The sequence below is a fragment of the Anticarsia gemmatalis genome, chromosome 9 (genome assembly GCF_050436995.1).
Source record: "Anticarsia gemmatalis isolate Benzon Research Colony breed Stoneville strain chromosome 9, ilAntGemm2 primary, whole genome shotgun sequence".
Taxonomy (NCBI): domain Eukaryota; kingdom Metazoa; phylum Arthropoda; class Insecta; order Lepidoptera; family Erebidae; genus Anticarsia; species Anticarsia gemmatalis.
In genome coordinates, this window is record NC_134753.1 from 6823856 (window position 1) to 6851143 (window position 27288).

General features: G+C 35.6%; 2 protein-coding genes across 6 annotated transcripts; one reads left to right on the forward strand and one right to left on the reverse strand.

Moving 5' to 3' along the window:
* Positions 1 to 717: 717 nt before the first annotated feature.
* On the reverse strand, positions 718 to 1739 carry l(3)87Df (cytochrome c oxidase assembly factor COX20 lethal (3) 87Df). The gene is made up of 2 exons (XM_076118226.1): positions 1571 to 1739; positions 718 to 1370 (listed from the first exon to the last, which is right to left on the reverse strand). The coding sequence occupies exons 1-2, from the start codon at positions 1622 to 1624 to the stop codon at positions 1056 to 1058; spliced, it is 369 nt and encodes a 122-aa protein (XP_075974341.1). The 5' UTR covers positions 1625 to 1739; the 3' UTR covers positions 718 to 1055.
* A 751-nt stretch (positions 1740 to 2490) lies between these two features.
* On the forward strand, positions 2491 to 27160 carry LOC142975283 (protein numb-like). 5 transcript variants are annotated; one of them, XM_076118033.1, is made up of 7 exons: positions 2491 to 2870; positions 21348 to 21623; positions 22280 to 22431; positions 23343 to 23554; positions 23773 to 24025; positions 24155 to 24305; positions 24389 to 27160. In XM_076118033.1, the coding sequence occupies exons 2-7, from the start codon at positions 21417 to 21419 to the stop codon at positions 24644 to 24646; spliced, it is 1233 nt and encodes a 410-aa protein (XP_075974148.1). In that variant the 5' UTR covers positions 2491 to 2870; positions 21348 to 21416; the 3' UTR covers positions 24647 to 27160. The 5 variants fall into 5 exon arrangements, with proteins under 5 accessions (XP_075974148.1, XP_075974145.1, XP_075974146.1 ...); XM_076118030.1 differs by lacking the exon at positions 2491 to 2870 and adding an exon at positions 6931 to 7038; XM_076118031.1 differs by lacking the exon at positions 2491 to 2870 and adding an exon at positions 7520 to 7659.
* Positions 27161 to 27288: the final 128 nt, after the last annotated feature.

Here is a 27288-nt window from a genome sequence, read left to right on the forward strand (position 1 = left end):
TGTTACTTAAATAAATAGGCTTCTCCATCTATTTAGACATCATGTGGAGCTCGTCCTTTGATGATGAGTTGTAGTAGAAATCGATAGCATTCCGTAAATTCTCGAGCAATCCCGACTACGAGGAAGGGTTAAGGCCACAGAAATCTATTGTCCGACAAACAATATCTCAACAGGAATTAATACACGATTAACATAACATTTTCTATGAATATGGTTTGTCCTTACGGCGCCTAACACGTTCAGACTAACAATGATTTATGAAACAGAAGTTTAAGCTGTACTTAACTAAGAAGACAACATTGGCATGAAGTTTTTTTAATTTTATTGTTAGGGTTATTATTACTATTTACATCTGTTTATAAAATTGAAGACTACCTTAACATCGTAGAGGTAGCGAATGCTTCGCAGAGGCATTTGTTTCGACACCAATTTTTTTTTTTTGGATTTCATTTTGTCATTGGGTAATCAATGTTAGAGCATTGAAGAGCAAGTAAATTCGTCGACACTGCGCTTCTCACGAGGGTATGTTGTTATACGTTTTACTGGGCTATTAAAGAAATAGAATAAGGTTATTCTTTAGAAATTATTATAATAATTACTCTAGAATATAAAAATAACAGACCAAAACAAATATTTCATTTTGCAGATATATGATAGATAAACAGTTTTTAGGGATTGCAAAATTCTAACATTTATAAAGGACAAAAAAAACACCAGTATTAAAACAATAACATTTATTTTACAACTAAGCTAATCATACTAACTAATAATTGTCCATAAGTTACATTTATTACTTCAAGAACTGCTTTTATTAACAGATTTTATAAAGAAATCAAATGATTATGTCAAATGCAGTTTCAAATTATTGCAATAGCAGAATAAGGCAAAGAAACCTGCTAGATAGTGAAGGTTGGTATGAGCATGTGTTAAATGTAACAAAATGCATTTAAATTGAGTTGATTTCATTGTAACATAAGAAAGAGTAAAGAGTTTGATTGTTATAAAACATATTTACACTATTAAACAATTCTGTAATACTAGCATGTGTATGTGTATCACACAGATTTTAATACACCTTTTTGTTCCAGCTCTTTTTCAACCATTGTACCTTCATACATAAGTTTATCCTTAAGTGCATCTTGTAGAAGCTGAGCATCAAATCTTTGCTTTGACCATTGATACCTACAGAATGACCAATAAATCATAGTAGTGAGTGAAAATGTCCCGACTCCTACATGCTGAGAAAACATTGGCCGAGATGTTTTCAAAAATGCTGCTATACCAACACCAACTCCTGATGCAATGCCATAAAGAAAACTTTCTCTAAAGCACGGTATTTGAGATACATCTCTACCAAATATTACCAGACCCTGAAAATAAAATAGTAGGTCAAAGTTATAAGCTACTTTTACAACTAAACAGTATTTCAACTCTTTTTATTGAATACATTTTTTTTTACATTTCAAACTATATGAATAGCCAAAACTCTCAAAGAGGGGTAAATAAAGAAAATGATACTACATTTATAATAGGTTATGTTATTTACAAAATATTTATCTGATGAATATACCTTTTTCTCTTCTTCTGCTTCTTCGTCCAACAAACTTTTAACTACTGTATCCATTGTTTTTCGAGTTCGCTGTTTTCAGCCAATATTTTCAACAAAGAATTTCTAAAATAACAAATAGATTCCTGTCAATTGACAATTACCAAGTTTGATAACTAAACTACTGTCACTAATGTCAGTCTCAGAGTTGAGTTTACAGACTAAATAATAATATCAACATGAAGATAGAGTCGCTTGGAGCCACTGTTTTTAAACAAATTAATAAAATGATTACGACTTGGACTTCACTAGACATGCAAATTAAAATTTTCCATATAATTCATTTAACTATGTGACTAGCCTAGACTAATCATTCAACAACTGTTGGCTTCGTATCGATAAATTACTAGCTTTCATATTTAAGTAGGTACGTGGGTTCTGATTTAATATTCCTTCGGGTATACCAGTTACCGGTAATTACAAACCGACAATACATAATAGGGTTAACGTTATCTTATTAAGATCAATGTGCTCATCGAAATACACACTCCTTATTATTCACCGCTTCTAACTCCAAATATTTCATTTTAAATATTTACATTTAGTAGGTACTAATAAACACTACAACGATGGTGACAATGATTCAATGACCTGTACTAACATAAAATAATGTACTTACGGCTAACCTTTGCATCAAAGTGTTAAAGGTACTACACAAGTACATAGGTAGGTACTTAGTATCTACCCAACCGGCTATATTGATTTATGTTCACCAGTGAAGTCTATTGAAATCCGATAAATAATAAAATTGCTTGGCAACATTTGTGTTATTATCAATAAAATGTCAATTTGACTTACAAAAGTAAAATTGCGATTCAATAGCATTATTTGTATGCTATCTCTTTCACGCACAGCTCATTCAGTGTAATCTATCCTGCTGTCATTTTAAATAATATTTCACATCTCGGCGAAAGGACCGTTCGGTTGGCTGGCTGACTTCTCTAAGAATTTCAGTCAAGCTTTTTGGAGATCATAAAAGCTTAGTTTGGATACTTAAATTATGCTGTGAATTGTTAAACCTGTCGGTTGAAAATAATCTGTTCCTGATTTTCTGCTATAATCTATTCAGTTTATCGGAGTAAAAAAACCAGTTCCGTAAACGCGACTGATAAGTTTTAGATTTAGAAAGCTTATCGCCAGCTTCGGTCTGGCAAAAGGCGGTCTTCAAATATAAATTGTAATATAACTTGTATGGACAAACTGTAATCTTACATAATGCACCAGTAAAGGATACCTACAGCTCGTTACCTTCATTTTATGATAGGTGAGTACATATCTATCAATAGTAAGTTATCATATCTATCAAGATATCCACCACTAGCGCAGGGTATCAATTACAGGTCACGCTTTAGTTGTGTATGTTGTAAATGCTCTTAGTGTTTATTCATTTATGTATTGCTTATTAATTGTCATAATTAAAATCTAATAAGAATCTTGTTATTATGTGAAAGCTATTGTAGTTTTTCTATTAGACTCTGAGACACTTTTATGAAAGTAGGATGTAGGTGTTTATTTATTACATATTTATTTATACATTTTTGTTTAGATAAAAAAACAATAAATTCTTTGTGATGGTTTTCATTAAAATTTCTTTAACTACATACAATTTTACTACAAATTAGACAAACAAATTAATAGATAAGTAACTGTAATAATAAAAAATATCAGTTGTATAAAGAAATGAATAACATTATTACTTACTAATTTTATCCAATTTATAAATCAAATTAATAGGTATGATAACATTAAATTAAAATAAGGAAATCTTTTCTTTAATTATTATCCATTTTATGCTCATCACTGAATGAACAACTCATATTTTATTCATAATTTTGAGGCATGAACTTGCAAAACATTTTCAATGGTTCCCATTCATGTTAATCTAGCTAAAAATGGATGTTAGCCAAAATTTTACTGTTGTAACTGATAAAAAAATTGGCAAAGAGCCTGAATTACACTATGTATTACATAAATATGTGTTACACAAGCCATACATGATCCCTTTGTTAAGCACTAACCATTGTTTTAAAAAGACACTTTTTTTTGCTATTCCCCAGCTTATCATGCAACACTAACTATAATGGACCAAGGTTAGGCTAGTGCAAATTGAGGACTTTTTAGCTGATTGAATACTGCTTTAAAATTTCATAATAGCAATTACAGTCAACAACCATATATTATTACAATTATAACACAAGATAATTGTTATCAACTATAGATGTAATGATAAATGAAAAATGGGATAATGTTATTTTAAAAATCCACAACACTTTCAGGGCTTGGGACGGCCAAAATGAATTGGTCTATTAAAATATAAACAGGTAGAATACAAACTCATATTTTTAGTTATTTATGGTAAAACATAATACAAAGGGAAAATTTAAATTTAATCCTGATGTAATCCATCAAATATAGTAATAATATATTGTTGTTGATTTCAGGAAATTTCAATTAGGTATTTCAAAATACAATAGCTGTACATTGCCAGGTTACCACTTGCATAGTTTATTTAAGTAATATTCCATCACCTGTTGAATATAATTTCATTTTAATTATCATAATATAGGTAAATAGATATAAATTATATTAGTATGTGGAATTGTATTCATGAACTTCAAAATAATTTACCCATGTATAATATTTTTTTATAATATAATATGAATGTATTTTCAAAATTTTGATCTGAAGCTACTAGTAGTCAAGACTTGGTATTTGAGGATTACAGATGATTTATTTTATTTGACGAAAATAGGAAGGGTTTAAAATATTCTTTGTTAATAATTGCGCGTACATACGCGCCCTTCGTGTCCGAATCTGACTCTTGCTTCCCCAGTATTATATAATTACTCACAGACCCTTCTTAATTATCCTTTCAAAATATTTTTGCAACAATCCTTTAATGAGATGAATAATTCTGTAAGAGATCTTTCGCCACCATCCTTTTGCAATGAAAGTGTCATTACATCCTGCACTTCTGCATATGACTATGCAAGTTAGCTGTTATTCATTCTAATTAGGATGCAAAATTTACGTTAGTTAAAAGATATATTTGCTTTATAACATGCCCTCGTTTAAAATAGGAAGCCGTTTATTAAAGCTTTCGTTTCCGTCCTGCGTTTAACATGTAAATTAATGTTTTATGTCTAAATACATAAAATAGTAGGTACTCTGCATGAAATGTCAAAAACACATTTTAGTATAGAAATATGAGATAGTGACGTCATAGTGTCTTATTTTTGTTGGTATCAAATGAGTGCCTAATAAAATGTTTCAGTCTGCAATAATTACAATTTCAACATTTTTGACGAAAAAAATTTGCACAGCGTGAGCATTTTGGATAAACCGTTTAAGAGTACAAGATTAATATTTTTTCGTTTACCCAGTCAACTAGCCAATTATTAGACTCTTGAAGTTAGAGTATGTATTCTTACTCAGCGGGTAGTAGGCGTGTCGTCGAGTTAACGTTAGTACGACCTATCGAACGGGAAGTCATAAAATACTCATCAGGCTTCGAATACCGTACCTAACGACTTTCATATAAAACAATAGGGTTGTTAACTACAACGAATCTATACTATGGTGGCAAAATTAACAGTTATTATATTAACCACTTCATTCAACAATTTCACATCTTCTAAATCCATTTAACGGCTAATGAAATTTCAAGGGTCAAGTACCAGTATTTTAGCATTGAGTAATTCGACCTTCATTCTGTTTCTTAAGATTGATGTTTTTAATCTTTCGCCGGAAGACTAGGTTCTTTGTCGGCAGTCAAATGTAGGCCACCTATTTCTATGTAAGGTTTAATTAATGGAGCATCTCTAGCGTGAAATGTAGGATGGTTAGTTCGCAAGCTCCGCTTACTAATTAGATCAGAAGGTTATTATTACTAAGCTAAGTGGCAACATCCCAGGTAACAGGAAATATGACGCTTGAAGAGTAGAATAAAATCGACGAATTGTGGTCTGCATTTCACCTTCGTATATAATATAAAACTAGTGAAACATATTATATTAGTATTAAGTGCCTATTTAGAACTCTGAATAAGTAAGCTGGAAGCTGTTTTTACAAAACTTATTAGGTACCTACTTAACGAAAATATGTTTCAGTTAATGACAGGAGCCAAAATAGTTACTCTGAAATAACGTCTGGATGTGTTTCAAACGAACAAGATCAACTATTTTTAGCTCTACGTAAATTATTTTACCATCGTCCTTCGCATCTGCCCGACTTCTCATATGGCCTCTATACCTACCTATTCTCAATGTCTATTCATAAAATTACATCACATAGAGATTATTTTTACTAATCATAAAAAACACTGAATCCTCAACTGAATCCAAATTTAAAGTCATGTCTTTTTTCTTTATCACAGTAGTTTAGTCAACATTGTAATTTTAATGACATACTCGGCGCAAAGTATGTAATATAAATATCACGCGGGAGAGATTGTACATGAAAAAATAATAGCAGAATAGATGGGTCGTAAACGATGAGCGTAAAAACATGAAACAGTTGAATATCACCTTGAGTAACGATCGGCGGCGCCTCGCAAACGATCACCCGCCCACTGCAAATAGATTTTACAATCAACCTATTGACACGAATAAGTGTCCTCATCACTTCAACTAAATCGACATATTTACCTATATTGAAACAATTAAAACTAATTATCATAAACATCGGATCAATTAACGGTACGCTTAGGTATAAGAATATTATTGTATCGTATCTGTTCTTGCAATAACTGGGAGTACATCATTGGAAGACATTGCACGTTCTCTAATAACAATACACATAATATGATGGAAATATTTTTTGCGTGCCTGCCTTTCTAGACGTCATACACAGTGGGTAGATGTAATGATTGCGTCACAACACTGAATAATTTAGGTTTAGGTCCGACGCCGACTGCTAAGGATCACCTTGTCGAATGTACTTTATGAACTACTGAAAAATCGAACTATATTTCCTTTAATACGACCTAACTATATGCGAATGAAGTGATCTCTAAACTAAAATTCATAGGAAGAAAACTTTGAAGGTTCATCCCTTAAACTCTTTCTTCTTTATTTTTATTGTTGTCTCTCCATGATCTCCAAATCAAATCATGTATAAAACTTATAATTATTAACTTCTTCATAACCTAATGTCCTTCATACCCGGAAGAAGTTTTTGTGCGATATCTATGAATACTTCGCACATCATTTTGTTTAGTTGACCAATGTCCAACTGTCTTTTTTTACTATCAGCATTTTTTTTTACCCGAAACACGTTTATTATCTTGTTGTATTAAGTTTCTGTCGTAGTTATTCTTTCACTTGATCAAATAGTGGTCGTTTGTTTTATTTGTGTCTTCAATCAATTTATGTGCGATATTTTCATTTGGCCAACAATCTACGAAAAGCTGCTTTTGGAAAATGGAATTCCTAGTAGGTATTTCTTGTAATCTCGAAGAAAAAGAAATGGATTTTTACCCAATTTTACTGTAATGAATTTTTAGACGAAGCAATAACCACCCATTTATTTTTCCATCTTGCCGGATTTTGGCAACCGTTTTAGCGAATTTTATTTTATCCCTGTTACGTTTACTGGAGGCGAGAAATACATTAGTATTCCTTTCGAAATATGACTAATCGAAGTTGCCGAGGGTTCTGCCAACGAATAATTACCTCAACTGTATTCACCACGGAACTAAAAAAAGACAGGCGTTGTTCACTGCCCGAAGAACTGGTTTGTCCAGTAAGATTTGCCTTGTTTGTGGATTTTCTGACAAGTTATTGCCAGCATGAAGAGATTTTATTCATAAAAACGTAAGAAGTTGTGCAACTAGACTGAACACACGGGTGAATACACGGTTAGTCATTGTCTGCCTACATAAAAGTGAAGGGATTCAACGCAGTCGTTTTGCAACTGCAGGCGTAGGTGAAATAATACTTTAGTTGATTAAAGAAAGTGGAATAATTATAATGTTTCTGCCTGATTTACGTCAATTCGCGTGTTCGCTGTTTGTGTTATCAGTTTATTTGTTGAGAAGATAATTTTATCATTAGGTACGTATGTATTCACTTTGACTACGAGTTACCAAGTATGCACAGAATCTAAATTTTGAGTGATAAAATAATAATATAGTTAAAAAGATTTTCTTATCTATGTCATAAACAAATTTGGTGAATTTTTGTATATTTGTTAATAGCTAATATTCAGATATGAAAGATTTTGAAGACTTAAGAAGAAGACTCGAAGTAGACTTGCAAACCTAATTCTCACTGAAAACTTGATGTACAGGTAATTTAAATTTCTTGGACAGTATCGATCTATCGCTATATTTAGCTTCGGCTATTCTGTAAAAATCAATATTGTTTCAGTATTTAAAACCACTCAAGAATTCATTAAGCATAAATGATAATTAATTGTAAGGATTGAAAGTATAGTAAGTCCACTTTTGTCAACATGTTCCCAGTTACTACTATACTTACGTATTTATTTATAACCTTATTCGTACCGGCAACAAAAGATTTGTGAATAACAAATTAACAAAGCACAAACAACCGCGCCACCCACGCCTGCGTCCAAATTAAGCCAAACGATTGTTTTAGGTTTGGTTTTACCTAGTTGTTGGACTATTTTGGCCCCCGAGTACATTCTCCTAAGCTAACAAGTTGTGTGTATCTCGTTATATTGTTTAGAATTCAAGACAAATAATGAATGGGCTGATGGTGGGCAGACACTTGTGTTTGGATTGGGTAGATGCGCGACCTTCGGTAATTTCTGTGGTGTTGAAACTTTCAGCCACAGCTAGTCAGTGGCGTCGAACGTTATGATTCAGAGTACTCGACTCGTGGTTCACGTGCTCGCGCGCCTGAAATAGTGCACTACAGTAATTAGTGCAGTGTACTTGCTCTGTTGTTACGTATCGGAACTTGGCACCTGAGTTCATTGTTAATTTTAGGTCTCCTACAACAACAGTGTTCTCTACCAAACCGTTGTCAAAAGGTGGCAAATTAAAAGCCTTAAAACAAGTGTGAACCGGGCAGCTTTTGTGGTGATAAGTGTTGTAAACAAATCCACGTAGAAACTGAGATTTTATTTCAGTAATAAGTGTTATTTATATGTGTGTGCAGTTTAAAAAGTGACAAGTCTCTTCAGTTGCTATTGACTAACCAACATTGAAAGTGAGTCCCTATCTATTCATAGTGCATAGCCGTAGTTACCAAGAAGTAATTGATTGTATCACCGTTATTGATTAGCTGAAAATGTTAAAAAAAAATAAAGATTTCTAAGATTGTGATAAGGAAAAATAAATGTTGTCTAGGTATATCATTTAATTGTAAATTAAACTTACAAAAAATGTTAACTATTTAAAGTACTTAAGCGATAAAATGAACTAAGGAATATTTTAAAAAATGAGATCAGTTCCAATTTTCAAATTGAGTCTCGGGTGAATGAAGTATTAAGTACTTAATTAAATTTTTGACATAAGTACCTACTTATTATTTCGTTAAAATGTTACCTACATATGAAGGTAATATAAAGATGAAGTGCCAAAGTGTTAACGCAAAACGAAAGTTTAATGAATACATGAATAGACAAGCCAAAATACATTTTTGCTCAACATTCTCGTTACTTTTTTTACTTTCTAGAAAACTGTTATAATTTTTAATCGAACTGCTAAATGTTTAATTTATTTTTTGTATATACATAATAAGATATTTACATGAATGCTATAGCAGTGAACTCATAGTGTTTCGTTACTAAAGAATTCGTTTGAAGATCTAGCCTAAATAGTAAATAACTAGGTACAAACTCTATTTTATTAGCATTGAGAACAGTTGAAAAAGTGTGATATTAAAATCATAAAAGTATAATAATAATATAGTTTTTCTGTGCTTCCTTACAATAGAAAACTTATGCTAGTTAGCGTTAATAAAACCCATAGACTACGGTGGCAAATACGAATTAATCAAAATAAATTGAGTCACAATATTCACATGAAATAAAACTAGGTTAATAACATACTTGCAGCGCGAAGACGATTTCTAAAGAATACGCTAGACGTCCGTATGTATGCACAGTTCAGAATATTTCATTTAATTGAAGCTTGAATAGGTCATTGTTGACATATTTGTCTGGTTCAATGCCAAAACACTAAAAACTAAAGTCTGTAACGATTGCACTTTATTCTCGATATTTATCTCTTACAATTTCTGCGACGATATCCCTGGGTATCATGGTAGCACTCGCTGTTTTCGAGAGCGCCGCCTTGGCACTCCTCCCCGGCCTCCTGCTGAAGTACACGTAAACATTGTACACCAGTTGCCTCGTATCAGCCGGCAACTCGACGCGGCTCTCTTCAGTACAGTCTCCCATTTTTCCGCTATATAGTCGTCTCCAACTGAACATTGTCCATGCAGTCATTGCCTCGTCTCCGTATTGCGCCGTTTTGACGTAAAACTTTTAATACTCTCCCAAAAACACAGGTCTTTATTATGATAAAAAACACCGTATTACACTTATTATTTAACAAAAGTTGTTTCTCGGCAGCAACTTCGCACAGAACTTGTTCACTTATTTAGTTCGGTATCTCTGAGGGATCAGCGAATTGATCAGGTATTTATGAGTGTGTGTATAAATAATATTGTGAGCGGTTTATCGCTTTCAATGTATCCGTTCAATCGGACAGGCGCTCACATACTGGTGGATCACAGGCCCCAGAAGACCACATTTGCAAACGAGTCACATGGTCGTGACATCCGCTGTGTTACAAACGTGATCACAATGCTGTAGGAATTAAATGATACGCTACAAGTAGACCAAGATGAACCGACTTAGTATGCGCACTAGCATTTCTACTGACAACCTTGGTCAGGGATAGAATAATGTCCGTTACATTAAAAAATATATTACTGCACAAATATGTACATCGCCATTTTAAAATACACCGTTGCTTTATATTAAACGGACACACATAGACATGTGACCGTATAATAATTTGTAGAGTTCATGAACTCTTTTTTTTGTGGCTAAGTTTTATAATATTTAAACCTACATTTATTATAAACTACATTCTCTTGAATCTCTGTTTTTGTCGAGTTTATCAAAAATACTATATCCATGCTTCTGAAATTTAATGTTATGTAAAAACTCAATTACTTACATATCTATCGTTGAGAAAATCTGGGATTTTTGGTCATACCTTAGTAAAGTGTACGCTAGTTTTTAGTATGCTTGTTCAAAGATCACTTACATTAACTGCTCTTAATATACATCATGTATTAAACATTCGAAGTTGGTCCGTGTTGCTAGCCGTACAGCTTCTTTTTTGTAAAATAAAATTCTTTTTTATATTTCAATTCGCAATCTGGTTGTAAATGCCTATTTGCAAGTCAAACTCGATTCAATATTGCTCACCTTGAAAGTATAAACGACGTAAATAATATTATTATGTTGCTTTTACAAAAACCTAAGAAATATTACTTGTCTTACTACTACTAGTGTACGTATCAAGGTGCTATCTATTTTTAAGTGGACATGAGTGGACAACTATTTTTCTTGACATTCTTTTACCCGTGTGACCGCATGTATGAGTTCCTGCTCAATGTTGAGTGTACGACATTTTATATTAATGCTCACTGGACTGTTTTCGAGGTGATGTAAAATATCGTTTACACTCGTTTGTACGTCGGCATTGTTTTAAAAGTGATGTTTTTCCTCTTCCCAAAATGTTTACCGAAATTTAGTCGTAGCTTTAGTTTAGCTGTAAAATACACATACCGCCATACTAACAGGCACACCGAAGTAGGTATTATAAAAATAAATACTAGGTAAAAAATTTATAGATTTACTTTCCTGACATTATCACTTTTCCTATACCTTCAGTAGAGTCATAGATACATCAGTATTCATTAATGCTCTTAATAAGATATAGTTCAAAACCGCATAGTTTGATAACTTATTTTTCATTATATTCAATATTTTCCTCAAGTATCGCTTTATGTAAGCTACAGTTATGTATGGTGACTATTATTCGTTGCGGTCAGATGGTTTCTTATGAATGAAATGATTCAGTAACAGTACAGACAATTTCGAACCGACTAGCGACTTATCTTAATATTTTTTGGTTTAATGGCTAACAAGTGCCAAAAATTACATTGAATCTTTACAGAACTATGGCGCATATAACCATACATTTTCTTTATACACAATATGGGTCTCTAAAATAGGGCGCAATGTCATTGACTCCTTAAAAGTTATTCTGGCAGTCACTGGCTCTTTCATCCTTTATTGTCTCTATGTGTTAGTTGTATCCACTTTTATCTTACTTACTTTTATCTATGCAATATGTCAATTTTATATTTTCTGCTTCATATTTACGCTGACAGCTATTTATATCGTCGAGCGCGACCGTTCCTAAAATTAAGGTTACTTTATTGTGCCGTGAACTATGTTGGTGCAAATATACCTAAGTGTCACATAACGGTACTCCTGTTGAATAGGATGGAACAGTTGGCGGAAATTATTGCCGAATAGACAATGATCGTGCTAGTAATTTTACGGTTGCTGGCGCTTGAACAATGTCAGTGTCCTCACTTAACTACTTTTTACAGGTTTTAAGTTGCAATAGCGCTGCCATCTCACAGTTTTGCTTGCATTTTCCACTTTCTAACCAACTAACATAACTAGATGTAAACATTTGCATAGAGCGAGGTGTGTCTTCTTTCAAACGCTACATGTATAATGACGCTAACAAGTTGGTCATAGATACATTATGTAATACAGTAATTGCATCAGAGTAGGTAAACAACTACAAATAGGGTTAGTAGGGTTTCCTGTAGAATGTCTCGAGAGTTGAATGACATGTTTATTGAGTATCTCCAAATAAGTACGATAGCAGGCGTTGATACATATATCCTCGCTATATTATTACTATATAATATAGCAATATACTATATAATATATACTATATATGCTTACTCGCAATTCACCAGACTAACACTGTTCTGTATGATTATTTTGCACTTGTTATGACGAAATTCGTTAATATTCCTTAAAATAATATACGAGAAAGATAGTACTGCTTACATCCGTAAAATCTGAAATTGACAAAATCGCGCCGTTGTGTTCGTACGTTTTCCTCATTCTTATTGTTATCCTACTTAGTTCCTTGGTTTTTTTGTTATCTTTTGTTGGTTGCATGTTTAAACACGTTTTACACTGCTTATTGAAAGTTGACTTTTTGCCAACCTTATGAAAGCACGCTTGCTCTCTAATTTTGTTTAACTAAGTGAGCGAGGTTTTATTTAAAATGTCAATATCACTTCTTGGTATTTACTGACGGATGTTAAAATAATGGGTTTTATTTGAAAACTGTCGATCTTGGAATGAGAGCGACTTAGAAAGTGCCACCTGTTGATTTTCCCTCACATGTTGTAAAAGCAGAGCCAAGGAAAGTGGCTTATGCATATCTGTCGCATATTATGCATTTTGTTATTAGCCAAAGGTATTTTCTTTCACGCACTAATATGTTTCTACTCGTATATTTTAAATGTCGATCTCCAACTCGTGAAATCTGTGTTTCATTTTTGTTTATGTTTTACAGTAGAACCATAATTTCGTAACTGATAGCGATTATCGTATCGCGTGTTGTAATCTGAGTATTGGATCAGCCCAGACACCGGAATGCAATGATTCAGAGCATGAGTCAGGTACCGATGTTAATGTGAACTGTTAACACTTTGCCGAGGTTGCATCAAACTTTTAGACACGCTGTTCCTTGAGTAAATCTCCCGTATCAATAGTATACCAAATACCGAGTTCGAATCACTTATTGTATTTTTCCTGTCATCGTATTTTTTTTCCTATCTTTTCCAAGTACCTATCTTTCATGTGTATTGCGTATAAATATGGGATGTAAACGAACGTGTGCCCCAAATTCAGATTATCAACAAAGCTGCTCCAAATAAAACACCATTAATAATAGAAAACAACTTGCACATTGTTGCAGACGCTTGATCTGCTATAAATAAATGGTGCAGTCGGCTGCCGCATTTAACTCTCCAAACTTTCGACGTTCAAAGCCATATGTTCAAACGCCTATTATGAGCTCTCTAGCTTTGCACCTGCGTCCGTCCTACTCGCACGTGCTCATTCCAGCTGTTGATGCGCCTGTATATGTTTCCGACGAAGTAAACACATCATTCGCAGATTCTCCCTTAACCATCATCCCAAATAATTTTGTCATAAAATTTATTTACCGCATAAGACAACTAGATATTCAGTCATCTACACGAGTCTGTCAGCCTCTTTGTTTCGAATGGTTTTATTGACCTGATGGAACGAATTATAGAGGTATCGAGTACGAATTAAAGACTGGCTATTTGTATGATGATCTCACCGGTCGTCAATCTTGACAATGCAAAGGACCGGTCGTCTGCGGGGCGAGGTACGGGACGGGACGGGGACTCCGCTGCAGGGTTTTGTGCGATTCAAGCCGCACGCGGTGCGACCCACAGTGCCACACTCAGTAGTCAGTGCGACAGTTGGCCGCTCAAAACGCGGCGCGCGCGCCTCTTCCCCGAATTCCTTCTACATTCCTTAATTTTTAACTAGTCAAAATGAAGTTTTCAGTTTACGTTAATCAGAGAAGAAGTAATATGTGCAAATTAAAAAAAAGTGGATTAGTTCGATAAATCGTTACTCGCTACGGTCCAAAGAACAATGCTGTGGGAAAAAATAACGTTCAGCTGGCATCGGCAGTCGTTCCCAGCTACCTACCTTACCTCTCTCCCCGCGCCGGCCGGGTACCGGGTTCAATGCGCCTCTCTGCGTTTATTCATCGTTTGTGGGAAAAGTTGACCCCCGTTTTAAAAATTATTGTTAACGAATTCACACGGCTCGTGTTGTCGTCACTACCGCATCTTAGATGATCGACTGGAAAGTTCACAACATGCAACGCTAACTTGCAACAGGTGTTTAATTAATACTTAAATTTAATATTGTGTGAAGTGATTAATGAGGCGCCAACGTAAATACCTAATGTTTTTATGCGCCAACTGCCAAGGTTGCAGCATTCCGCAGACCTAAACTATTTATTCTGGGCTTTGCCATGTTTACCGAGTTTCAACTTCGTCGAAATTATTATCTTACTGTGTTGCGGATAGAACTTTTATCAGAAGAGGACAATACTCTTACATTAGGCAACGTGTTTGATGTTCATGAATGAAATGTCGAAATAGCCGTTAAATATCAGTGTGCGGATACGCTTGTCGTAATGTGAATAGTGATGACGTAAAGTTATGTGGATTTAGCTTTATAGTTAGTGAATTTGTGTTCCGTGGGTGAAGTGTTCGATTGGAAGAATTTGCACAAAGAGGATTGGTCTGCACGATGGGGAACCAAGGATCTTCTGCACACGAGCCGTTTGACCGGGCGCAAGCGGCAGCAAACCCCGACCTCAAAATGGTACCTACATTCATTTGATTATGCTTCATTTACAATTCATTATTCAACTTGAGTCATTGAATACTCAAGCATATTGTACGCGGTGGTCGGGTACGGTCAACGTTTATTGTTCCTGCCCGCCTCACGCACATTTTAAACACAGCAGATAACAAAGTATAGATACCTGCATGCTTATCGTACATGTGGCTTAAAGGCGCTCTAGTCGCTAAGTATACTCTTACAGATTTGCCGAACTGGAAATACAACGTCATAAATACGTTTTTGTTAACGAATTACTTGTTTTCATCCTATAGCTAATCGTGTGGGTGATGTTTATTAGTCTTTTCGATAGCCATTCGCCGTATATATCTGGACTATTAGGTGTAGTCAGTTATTAGTTATATTTCTTCACATCATTCGTTTTATCCTCTGCAAACTAGTAACAAAGATTTAATTTCATTAGTAACACATGTTCCGGGTCTATCTCTTATTTCAACAGTAAGGCACGAGTCACTGATGTATTACCGGTATTGAATCTTATGCACTCGTGATAAAGCTGAAATTGCATATTGTTGTTATATGAACATCACACCAGCCAGATGACAAGAATGCTCTAAGTACATTTGAGCACGTACTTATTAAGTAGATTAGTGGTACAGTTGCACATCTGGCCTAAATTATTATGTTATTATTCGTGAGAAAAAAAATAACAATGCTAGTAGGTCGTTTGTAAGGTCATAATAATTTTATTAGTTTTTGTTGTTACAATTATTAATGACTGTTTATTTTTACACAAATAAGAATATTATTATAATGAACTTTATAGTTGTAATTTCTTAAGATAGGTGCTAAGTAATTTTAATATTGGCGTGCATCATTATTCTGTTACCTCTTTTTTCTATGGGCTCCAGAAGCCCAGCTTGTACGTAAACAGAACATTCCCAGATGCTTTTTATTTGATCAAAACCTCCAGAAATATATAAAAATTTACGAAATGAAAGCGATTCAATTGTCATACAATATTTTTTCCCGCGAGGAAGTCAAATCTGCGACCCCTAACATAAAAGGTAGGCACCATTGTTCCATTCAGGTCAACAATGCACCGGTATGATCTTGAACACAACATTAGATACTGTTACACAAGGTGAACGCGAATCGTAATAACCTAGATTATAGAGAAAGATATTACGAAATGCATGCATCTTAGAAACATAAGCAACAATTCTGATGCTGCTTTGCCTCTAAAACAGAATCCCGCGAACTTAAACTCATGAATTTGTTAGTTGATCTGCTTCGCGGTGTCCTTTTTGTTCGTGATTTAAATCTCGGTAAAGCACCCTCTTTTATGATACGACCCTGTGTAAGAGTATTTTTTGTAAGATGATGAAAAGAGACAGAGCTATAGTAAGACACCCTCTACTCAAGACAAGATATGTGTGCCGGTTTTTCGGCTTTCCGGAAATTTGTTCTCTACCAGTGTTACTTTGAATCTTTACATGCTTTAGTGAATGTTTCCTCTTTCACTTCGTAATAGTGTACCTGTAAAACCACCAAACATTTCGCTGCCATAATGACCACATAAACTTTAATTATAGGCCGTAAAACTTAGAAAAGGACCGCTTAATGTGAAGTGTGCTTACATTAGGACAAGAACTTTTGCTCTCATTACTAATTAGATTCGTTTAATATTTTTCTCTCCATTAAACGTGAATCTGCCAATCGGATCTACAAAAATATTACATTGTGTAATTGTACGTAATCGAATTAAACATCAATCGCGTTCGGATCCAGCTCTCCCAAAATGTCAAACATGTTTGTATCAATGTAACCCAATAATAAATTAGAGGAATCAAACCTTACCTTTTCGGTACCACCGCTACGTAACAATATCTAATTAAACACTATGCTTACCCTGAAATTAATGTTAATGAGGAAATACTTTAACTTATAAATAACTACTTTATTACCCGTAATTACTACTGAAGAAACAAAACAAAAAATGTTTAAAGAAAATGTACGAGACAAGAAACACACAAGTTAATTAATTGAACAACAAATGAAAAACTTATTGATTGTATTTAAGACGTCCAATACTAAACAATAGGCGTACGTATAAAACAAAAAATGGGTATTCTTCGTAGATGACGTATGTATACGTAAAACAAGCTAGATATTAAATGATAATAAGAATTTTAAGATAATATTGTCATACCTAATATACCTATGTAAGTACTTGTTTACACAACAGCTTCTGATAAAGGTACTTTTTACTTACCTGATAATATAAAATGTGAATTTAATCAAGAAACGTATATTTACCGAGTATTAAATGTAATATAGGTACTTTAGATTTACTACAGGTCAAAATATTATCATCAATCATTTGTATTGCACAAAAACAACATCGTGTGCTCTATGCAAATCTCCGGTCTGGCAGTAAATTACAAAATAATGCGTGTTTACAGTCTATTACTGATTGATAAATAATAACTTAGTAAATATAGTCACATGGTTTTTGTAAATTACTTTAAAATGTAAGCAGATGAGTCAGAAACCACTTATTGTGACACTGTTGTCAAATCGACACCCAAATGTCACTAGGTATTAACTTCATTAAAATTCCCTGTATTCATTTCTTTATTTATCCAATAATCTAAAGTTTTGTGGTGCTCGATCATCCCGGTTTCTAATTATTTTAAAATTATATAAGTTCTAGTACAGATTCTGAGCTGGAATTTCGAACCACTGTTGAACTAGCGAATTGCTATGGAATAGTTTTGTAAATTAATCAGAAACTACTATAATATCTATCCCAGTATTCTCGAAGTCACTTTACAAGCAAGAAATAGGCAAAATTGTAACTTGACTGCCATATCATTGCATCTAATTATAACGTCATCCAGAGACTAAGTTAAAGAAATATAGACTAGTAAGTAGAAGCTATCTTCGTATGACATCAGCTTACACTCCTACTGCCTTCCTTCGCAGTCCTTACAAATAAACATATTAAGCAGAGTTGTAAAGCTTTTCGACTGACGTCGTTAGTTTCACATAGGTACGTGGGAGAGGCAGTGGGAGGCAAAACGATTGCTTCAATTAATGGGCCTTACATTTGAAATGGATTAACATGATGCCCCGTATTGTCAATACGACTTTATATGTCAATAGATAAATATCAAATGTTTTGAACGCATAATGAAGACCTACTATTAGAAGTTTTCCTACATGATTAATAGGTTGTTTCATATATTTTATAAATTATGTTATTGGTTTCCTATAAATTTAACCCATTACTGTCCCACTGCTGGGCAAGGGTCTCCTCCCGTAATGAGGGAGGGGTTAGGCCTTAAGTCCACCACGCTGGCCAAGTGCGGGTTGGGGACTTTGCATACCGTTTCCTATACCTTTCGAAAATATAAAATCGATAGTTATGTTCTGTATGTTGACCAAAGTCTCAAACTATTGACTTGTTAGTAATTTGATACCGTAAAACGGGGTGAATAGAAACAATTTTCAACTTTGTCCTAAAATTTGTAGCGAATAACTTGTTATTTTTATTGTCAGGTTGTTTTATATCATGTCCGGCGCCATGAAGAAAGAGTTAAAACCATATTAAATTTGTCCAAAAATATGCATAGTTTTACGATATTTCATTAAAAAAAATGGTCAATTTCTATTCACCCAGCGATAGGGGTGAATCGAAACGACCAAAGGGGTGAATGGAAAAATTGTGTTTTAAAACGTTTTTTCAGTTAACAATATTGTATCTTTATAGATAAATATACACCTAAAGAGATAAACACTCCAAACAACTCATTAGAAAAGAAATTCCACTTTAAATCCAAAGTTTTGAAAAAAATGTATGGACCATTAAGGCATTCGAGGACGGTTGACTTTGAAGCAATTTTTTGGGTATAAATATCAATTTAAACATTTAAACAATTATGACACCGCAGAGAAGTAATATCGACGTGTAATCATTTCAAATTTGAACAGAATTCTTAAACGAGGAGTACTCAAACATTGGGCTTGAAAACTTTCCTGATTTTTTTTCTATTCACCCCGCGAATTCTATTCACCCCGTTTTACGGTACTTATCTACTTTATTTAACTGCTCATTATTACGGTAAAATAAGCTTGCCATTGTTGATGATTGCTACAATAAAAATAATATTTCGATGTTTACCATAGATGCAGGTATAACATTGATTTCAATTATATTGTAAGGTTCTTATTAACATTAAACTTGCCTTTTCTGTAAAAAAAACTGTTATTTTCTGAAAGTAATAACCATTTGAAGACCAACAGAACAAAATCAACACCGGTGTTTATAGTATTTCTGGAAATAAAATAGATAGTAGGTAATATAGCGGCACTCATATTTAGTTTGTATTAGGTATCCAAAAATATTGTATAGGTACCTATTTAAAATACATTTCAATAACAGGTAAAATGTTATACAGCCTATTTCCAAATGTGTAGTTACTGCTGCCCAAACGATGTCAATTTATTCACTTGTATAAAGTTGTGTATTATGTTGAAAATCGGATTTAATACCAAAGCAAAGGCACAGCAAATGTTCTCTAATCTTATCGGTTTACGAAATTCACCGACTGGTTATAATCTTATTTACGTTAATATCTATTTGATATATTATATACGTTGCCGCTTACGCCACCTAATGTTTATACGAGTGATGAATGCTTTCAGTGTTTACATTCATTTAAAGTACGTACTTAAGAATTATTACAGGATTTCCTTCGCTTAGAAACAATAACAAATACTCCAAACACAGATTTGTTTGTCGTAGTATAAGATTACTCACGTTATACTATAGAGTTGTTAGTTGATTTGTTGCTATTAGGCTCCAATTGATTCAAAGTTTAACAAACCATGGCATACATTGTACAATATAAATAGTTGTAACCACTCAGCATAAAGTTATGCGTTAGGAGGTCAAGGTGTACGAGTTATGAATGGTATAATGAATGTATAAATTACTCAATTTATAATGTTTTTAATTACGTACCATTGTATTACGTTGCTTTAGTAAGGAAAATGCCTATCAACATTTTTAACATCATACCTCACAGAAATTTGTGTTCGATTCCTTTCATAAAAATATCGTGTTTGCATCAAAATGTCGTAAAATACCTTACGGCGTTCTATTTCAAACGTAGAGGAAAAGGGAAAGGGCAAGTGCCTCCCCAACGTGGAGGGCTAGCACGAAAAGGTACATTTTAGGAACAAATGAAATTAAACCTTATCCGCCTGAATTTAGAATTAAGTTTTTAGCGTAGTGAGAAGAAATCTTCGCAATTAGTCCAACATAACGTATTTATGTACAGTATTTGGGCATTAATGTTAGGGATTTCCAGACTAGCATATTCAGTGCGTCATGTTCAACAGAAATACGATAACATTGTCAAATCACCATCCACGATTACTATCATAATTACGAGCCACGTAACGGTACAGGATAACTTTACATAAGTAGGTATATTGCAAACTTGATGTTATTGTAACATCTAAGTAGGTACGTAACTAAATACTACGCTGTTTATATTTGTTTTTCGTTCATAGACCTATGAGTAGGAGATGAGTAATAGTAGCTAAGATCATCAGTGGGTTTACCAACGCTATAAACACCATGCAACTTGTTAAAATCCGTGCGCAATTGCTATACATTTGTATTTGCAATAGCAGGTAAAGGCCGAATAGTTGGTCAGGTACTTAGTCATCGTTTTTATTGTAGGTAGGTAGGTATATATTTTACTCATTGAGTTTATGGAAATGGTCACCGCGTGGACATTGTTACTGGGAGTATTGTTCATGTGTCATAGCGTGGCACGGCTACCTGAATGATGGCCAACTCAGAGCCATAGAACATTGAGATTATTTTTTAGCACCCGCCTACTTGATTCTAACCTGTTTAGTAAATCTGTGTTACTTATTCATCATCATGTCCCGATAACTAAAAGTTGATATCATCTACTTCCAGTTCCGATTCTGAAAAACTGTCCGTCCGGCTTGCGGGCAATAACGCCGGAAGGGTGTTTCATTTTCTGCATAACTGATTGACTACCTAACTACTAACATTCTGTCATGATAACAAAACTACAGTTGAAATAAATGCCAATATGACGATATTCTAATGTTAGAACTCGTACATTCACAAATCAATAAACTATAGAAACTTGCTTGGCTAAGGTCATGCTTATGCCCTATACTAGCATGTAAGTAGGTATAAGGTATAAGTAGTTAATCAGTTAGCTTATGTTGTATATTATGACTGTTACAGAAGTCATCGGTGCGCGCGTCGTTGCGGCGAGGTCGCGCCAGCGGAGCGCTGTCGCCGCCGCGCGCCGGAATGGAGCGGCTGCGGCGGTCTTTCCGCGAGTCGTTCCGTCGACGCAAAGGCTCGCCTCCTGAGTCCGCGCGCCCGCACCAATGGCACGCCGACGAGGCGGCCGTGCGGGCCGGCACTTGCACATTCCCTGTCAAGTACCTCGGCTGCGTCGAGGTATTCGAGTCGCGCGGTATGCAGGTCTGCGAGGAGGCACTTAAAGTGCTAAGGGTTAGTATCCAGTACATAAAAACAAAAACAAATTGATAAATTAGTGTTTTCTCTACCGATAATCAGAATTATTCCTATGAATGATCTGATTTAAAATCTTACATTGTAAAAGCTGATACAATGCCTATATCTAATAATCCTAATCCAGATTCTAATGCATAATACATAGCTAAGTGGTGGGGCCGCTCAGGTATTATCTGAAACGGAAACATTAGCATTGTAGACAATATCTGATCTGTACGTTGGCAACATTTCGCAACGTAAACGGTAGATATTCTCCCGACCTTGTGAAACGACTGTGTTGTTTGTATACAGCCGCGGCGAATTGCTATGCCCAGCGTTTTCTCGCTAAACCACTTCCTTAATAGTTAATGTACGTCATCTTAGATTTAGACCGGCGTTCTTCTCGGTAATCTTTCTGAATTAGTCGTAAAACATTTATTACAGAGATTAGATCCTTTTTAACTTCTGATGTTTACGGCTTAGCTTTAAACCTTATTGGATCTTCTCCCTCGCCCAGAAGTTAGTACATCTAACAAATTGGCTTACAAAAGCAGAAAATATTTATCATTCATTCATCCGTCATGTTTATTGAGCAGAATAAAGGCTGTTGTTGACATTCAACATTTACTAACATAAAACATGTAACATTCCAGAACTCCCGCCGCCGGCCTGTCCGCGCCGTGCTTCACGTGAGCGGGGACGGTCTACGCGTGGTCGAGGAAGAGACCAAGGGCCTCATAGTAGACCAGACCATCGAGAAGGTCTCTTTCTGCGCGCCCGATAGAAATCACGAACGGGGATTCAGGTGTGTTTTTCCTCGAGTCTATTTTACAACAAAGTACAATAGGTAGACTGATTTTCACGGCATATTACTTAGTTTTGCCACTGATTCATAGTTTTTTTTAAACAAAAAGCAATTCAACTAACGTTCTTTGTTATAGACGTAGCTCTATGAATACGTACTCTCTTAAATAGTCTAGAAATATAAGAATTTGAAGCAATTTTGGTACATAACATAAGCAGCGGATGCGTATCAGTACCTTCGTAGGTTTTGATTAGTTTTAAGAGCACGATTGTTTCCTTTAGATTACATTTCAATCAATATTTCATTTCAGTTTTGACGTCATCATTCAAGGATATTTCCGTATCGCACACAATTTAGATGATATTACATTGTATACCGCGCTTGTAAACATGCGTTGCATGTAGCAGGATGCATAAATATTAAACTGATTTAATGGAGATGTAATTTTAGGAGCTAGACACGCATGTTTAATTTTATATTGGCACTATACTTGCAAGATTAATGTGAATACAAGCGGAAGTAATATAATCATCATTAAGTCTGTAGTTGTACACATATGGATGTACGTGAGTGGTATTTAAATCTTGAGATCATTTATGATAACGTATTCGAGTATCTGTAGGCCGTGAACGAGTCGCGGGACTTATTCGCCATGAATAATTTTAAATGAATAGGTAATGCTTACAGAATTGTATCAGTAAGAGTTATTATAGTAAAATAATAATCGACTCACCTTCTGATCTTTAACAATGATTTTTGAATCGTTTCAAAAATATCTGTTTAATCTTTCAGCTGGGAAATACCAGCTGTTTATCTATTTTTCGGCATTGTTCCCGCCACATTTAGTCGTAACATATAGTACATACAGTAAGTATATAAATAAACAATAATGTATGTGTTCATGTTCGCAGTTACATCTGCCGCGACGGCACGACTCGTCGCTGGATGTGCCACGGGTTCCTGGCGTCGCGCGACAGCGGCGAGCGCCTGTCCCACGCCGTGGGCTGCGCCTTCGCCGCCTGCCTCGAGCGCAAGCAGCGCCGCGACAAGGAGTGCGCCGTGTCCATGAGCATCGACGCCGCCAGCCACGCCTTCACCCGCCAGGGCTCCTTCAGGAAGTCCGGTCAGTACACTATTCGTGTTACCATAAATGAATCCGTGTGGCCGTCGATTTCCTAGCGGTATTTTATAACCAGACGCATAACAACTACCTATTTCAGTTTTATTAATATTTATACTGAGGCAGAATCTAAACTTATTAAAAATTTGGGAATAGCATGACTCCACAGATTTTCATACTAATGGAACATTATCTGACTTTACGCTTGTATTCATGTGTAGGTATAACGGCACGTCGCGCGTCCGAAGCGGACGCGGGCAGCAACAACAACGGCAGCACCGTGGTGACTCCCGTGTCGGGCGGCGGGCTCGTGGGCCCCGGCAGTATCGCGCCCCCTCTCCCCGCCCCCGTCACCAGTCAGGTCACCCCTCGCCCCACGCCACACAACCCCTTCGCCGTCGAGCGACCTCACGCTGCGCCACATCTGCTAGAACGTCAGGGATCCTTCCGCGGTTTCGCCCATCTCAATAACAGGTGTGATATATTTTAATGATCGAGTTTAGGTTTTCTTTTATTCACTCGGTCGATCGGAAAGATATAAACGATATGATTTCGCTTTCGTTTTCAACGATTTTTCTCAATTTTGTTATCATCGATTTGCAGTTCGCCGTTCAAACGTCAGATGTCTCTGCGCATCAGCGAGTTGCCGTCGAACCTGGAGCGACAGCGCGCGGGGCTCGGCTCGCCGCCCCGCGTCGTGCCGGCCGTCCCGGCGCCCGCGCCCGACCAGAGACCCGAGGCGCCGCCTCCGCAGGTGACCGTCGACGATCGCCCTCGATTCGATCCCCGGGAAGCGCGTCGCCGAACGTCCCACTGATGAACCTTTTCTCTCGGCAGGAAGCGAACTCGGCGGACCCGGTGGCGGCGATGTGCCAGCAGCTGTCGGCGGGGCTGCGCGCGCTGGCCGAGGAGCCGCTGGCGCCGGCCGAGCCGGTGGGCGTGGCGCCGAGCGCGCTGCCGCACCCGGACGCGTGGCTGGGCCGCGTGGTGCGCGCGCCGGCGCTGGGCGCGGCGGGGCGCGCGGCGTCGTACGCGGGCCGCGCCGCCAGCACCAACCCCTTCCTGTCGCCGCCCGACGCCGCGCCCGCGCTCTAGGACGCGCTCGCGCGCGACCGCCCGCCGCTCATACAGTTCGACTGAGGCGGGAGCGCGCGCGGGCCGCGGGCGAGCGCCGGCTCGGGGCCGGCGAACCCTCGCGATCGCCCATGAAGAGATCGATAAACGTTAGAGACCCGACGTAGGCCTCCGTTTTTTTTTTGCAAACGTAATAACTTGCGGCGTTGTACTTCACCCGGCGGGTCTTTTCTCTGACGGATATATATAGCTTTTACCGCCGTAAAGAATGAGAGGATGCAGAAAATGTTTAACGCATTCGGGCCGGGGAGAGCCCGCGCTACTTTTGATATACGTTTTAGAACTTCGACACGCGACATAGGCGAGGTGTATTTCCGCCGCCTCTCCCGATACGGACTAGTGTTCCTTTTTATTAAATTTACTAGTGACGACCCAGCCTCGGCGAGTCGAGTAGTCAAACTTGCACAGAGTAAATAGAATCGATGTTGTCATTGTTCCTCGATTATGATCGACCGCGACGAGAGTGAGACGAGATATATTAGTGCTCAAATTGTTAATACGTTATGAGCTGTTTCTCACTAAATTATTTATTGGAATCAAACTTCTTTTAAAATAAAGTGTTGTAATGTATTAGAGCTGAAATATATACGATTGCAAATGCTTCAATTTGTAATTTTAAGGCAACCATCACCATCTTACTTACTTGTCGGTTAGTTTAAAAATCACATCACATATTTTTATCCATGAGACCAACATTTTTTTGGATACTGAGTCATAATATTGTATTCAGTTGTTATTAATACGTAAACAAACACGTGGACAAGACTTGTTCTGCTATTACACGCACTGACCCGTGCATTTGTATGACATAATTATTTCAAAATTGAATTATAATTTGGTACTTACTACTTTATAAAATATAGTGTGACTGTTATTTTTGTATTACGAAACCGGTGCCAGATATTGTGAGGTATTGAAAAACAAATGAAAAAGTTATCTACATTATTATTATTATTAGAAATAATTTAATTAAATATCGTACTTAACTCTATAGGGAATTTGCACCGTGCTTTTGCGCTACACATCTTCACTGTTGTGTATAAAAGTGTTCGTGTTATAATACGTAAGTTAAAGTAATTTCATAATATTCGTCCATGCAGTATTAGTCGGGCCGAGCGGATTGTTACTGAACCGTGTACAAGAAATATAACGAACAATGCAGTATTTTAATATTAAATCACTTTATGTAATATAGGATTTTGGATATATTTTTCCTTTTTTGTATATACTTGTAAAGTTGTAGGGTATTTATCTCTTTACCATTCGTGGATCTGTTTTTTATACTTTTTTATTATGATTTTTCTATGCCGCTACAAGTAGGTGTTTGGATCGAACAAATGGTAATATTTCATCTTAGTCAATTTAAATTCGCGTACTTACTTTTACAATTTTATTACGAATAGTTTAGTAACATTAATTACGTTATGATGTGTTATATGTTTTTGTTATGTTGAGCCTACTATAATAATAAGTGTAGACGTGGTCGAAACACTTTGCTTTTCATTTTAGAATTTTGTCACGTCTTTAATAAACTAGTTTATATATCTTTTCAATACCACTTTTGGGGGCTTTCATATTTAAATTAACATTTTAGTAATTTTTTACACAACAACTGCAATACGAACATGTTGCATCTCTACATTCCAGTTTATTTTTGAAAATAACAAACGATGTAACTGATAGGTTTAGTAGATATAAAATGCATATCACTGGCTAGCCTTGCATAAATTAATCGCACTTATGTACTTACGACTTGTAAAATTTTATAAAATAGTACTTAAAATTATAAAAAAATGAGAGTTGTCTAGACATTATACTTATACCCAAAAATTAATATTGTTGTATGTAAAGCAGCTTTAAGGGCACCTATTTGGTATTAACATGTAATGAATGTAATGTTTATAAATAGTTAGTATACTGTTATACATGCATGATGCAAATTACTGTGACGTTTGAGATGCGAAGTTTCGGAATGTTTCTAGTTCTCTGAACTCCTTCCAGCTATAAACGAATATTGAATTATATTTCTTAAAGTAATTAAATTGATATAAAAAGGAATTATAATAAATGTTTGTGATTAAAAGTAAAATCAAGATAATATTTGTGATATTATTAACCGTTTAGAAGTTCTCATCGTCTTTGTGCACATACTTTTTGACTAGCACTGTAAAGCGAGTTGGCGAAATTCTATCGCAGTTATACAAAGTACATTAGATTTATAGAATATTTAAAGGAGTAGGTCATTCCGAAATATATTTTCGTGTGCTTATTAATGGAATATACTATTGGAAAAGTTGTACTTAAAATATATGAAAATCATGTTGTTTCGGACTTATTTGTTGGGTGTTATTTGTATATTATACAGTGATTTTATCTTTGTCTAAAGCATGTAAATATCGGCGTATATATGTAGATATTTTAGATAATGAGAGTTCAAATATTATAAAAAAATAATAAATTATGTTTAGTTGAAAACATTTTTTCATTTCGTTCTCCTTTAACTAATAAATCCTCATATAGATAGTTTCCAAGGATTCCTATATTTTTTAATGTACACTAACTCATATCGTATATAAAAGTATAAATTCTATATCTAATATATT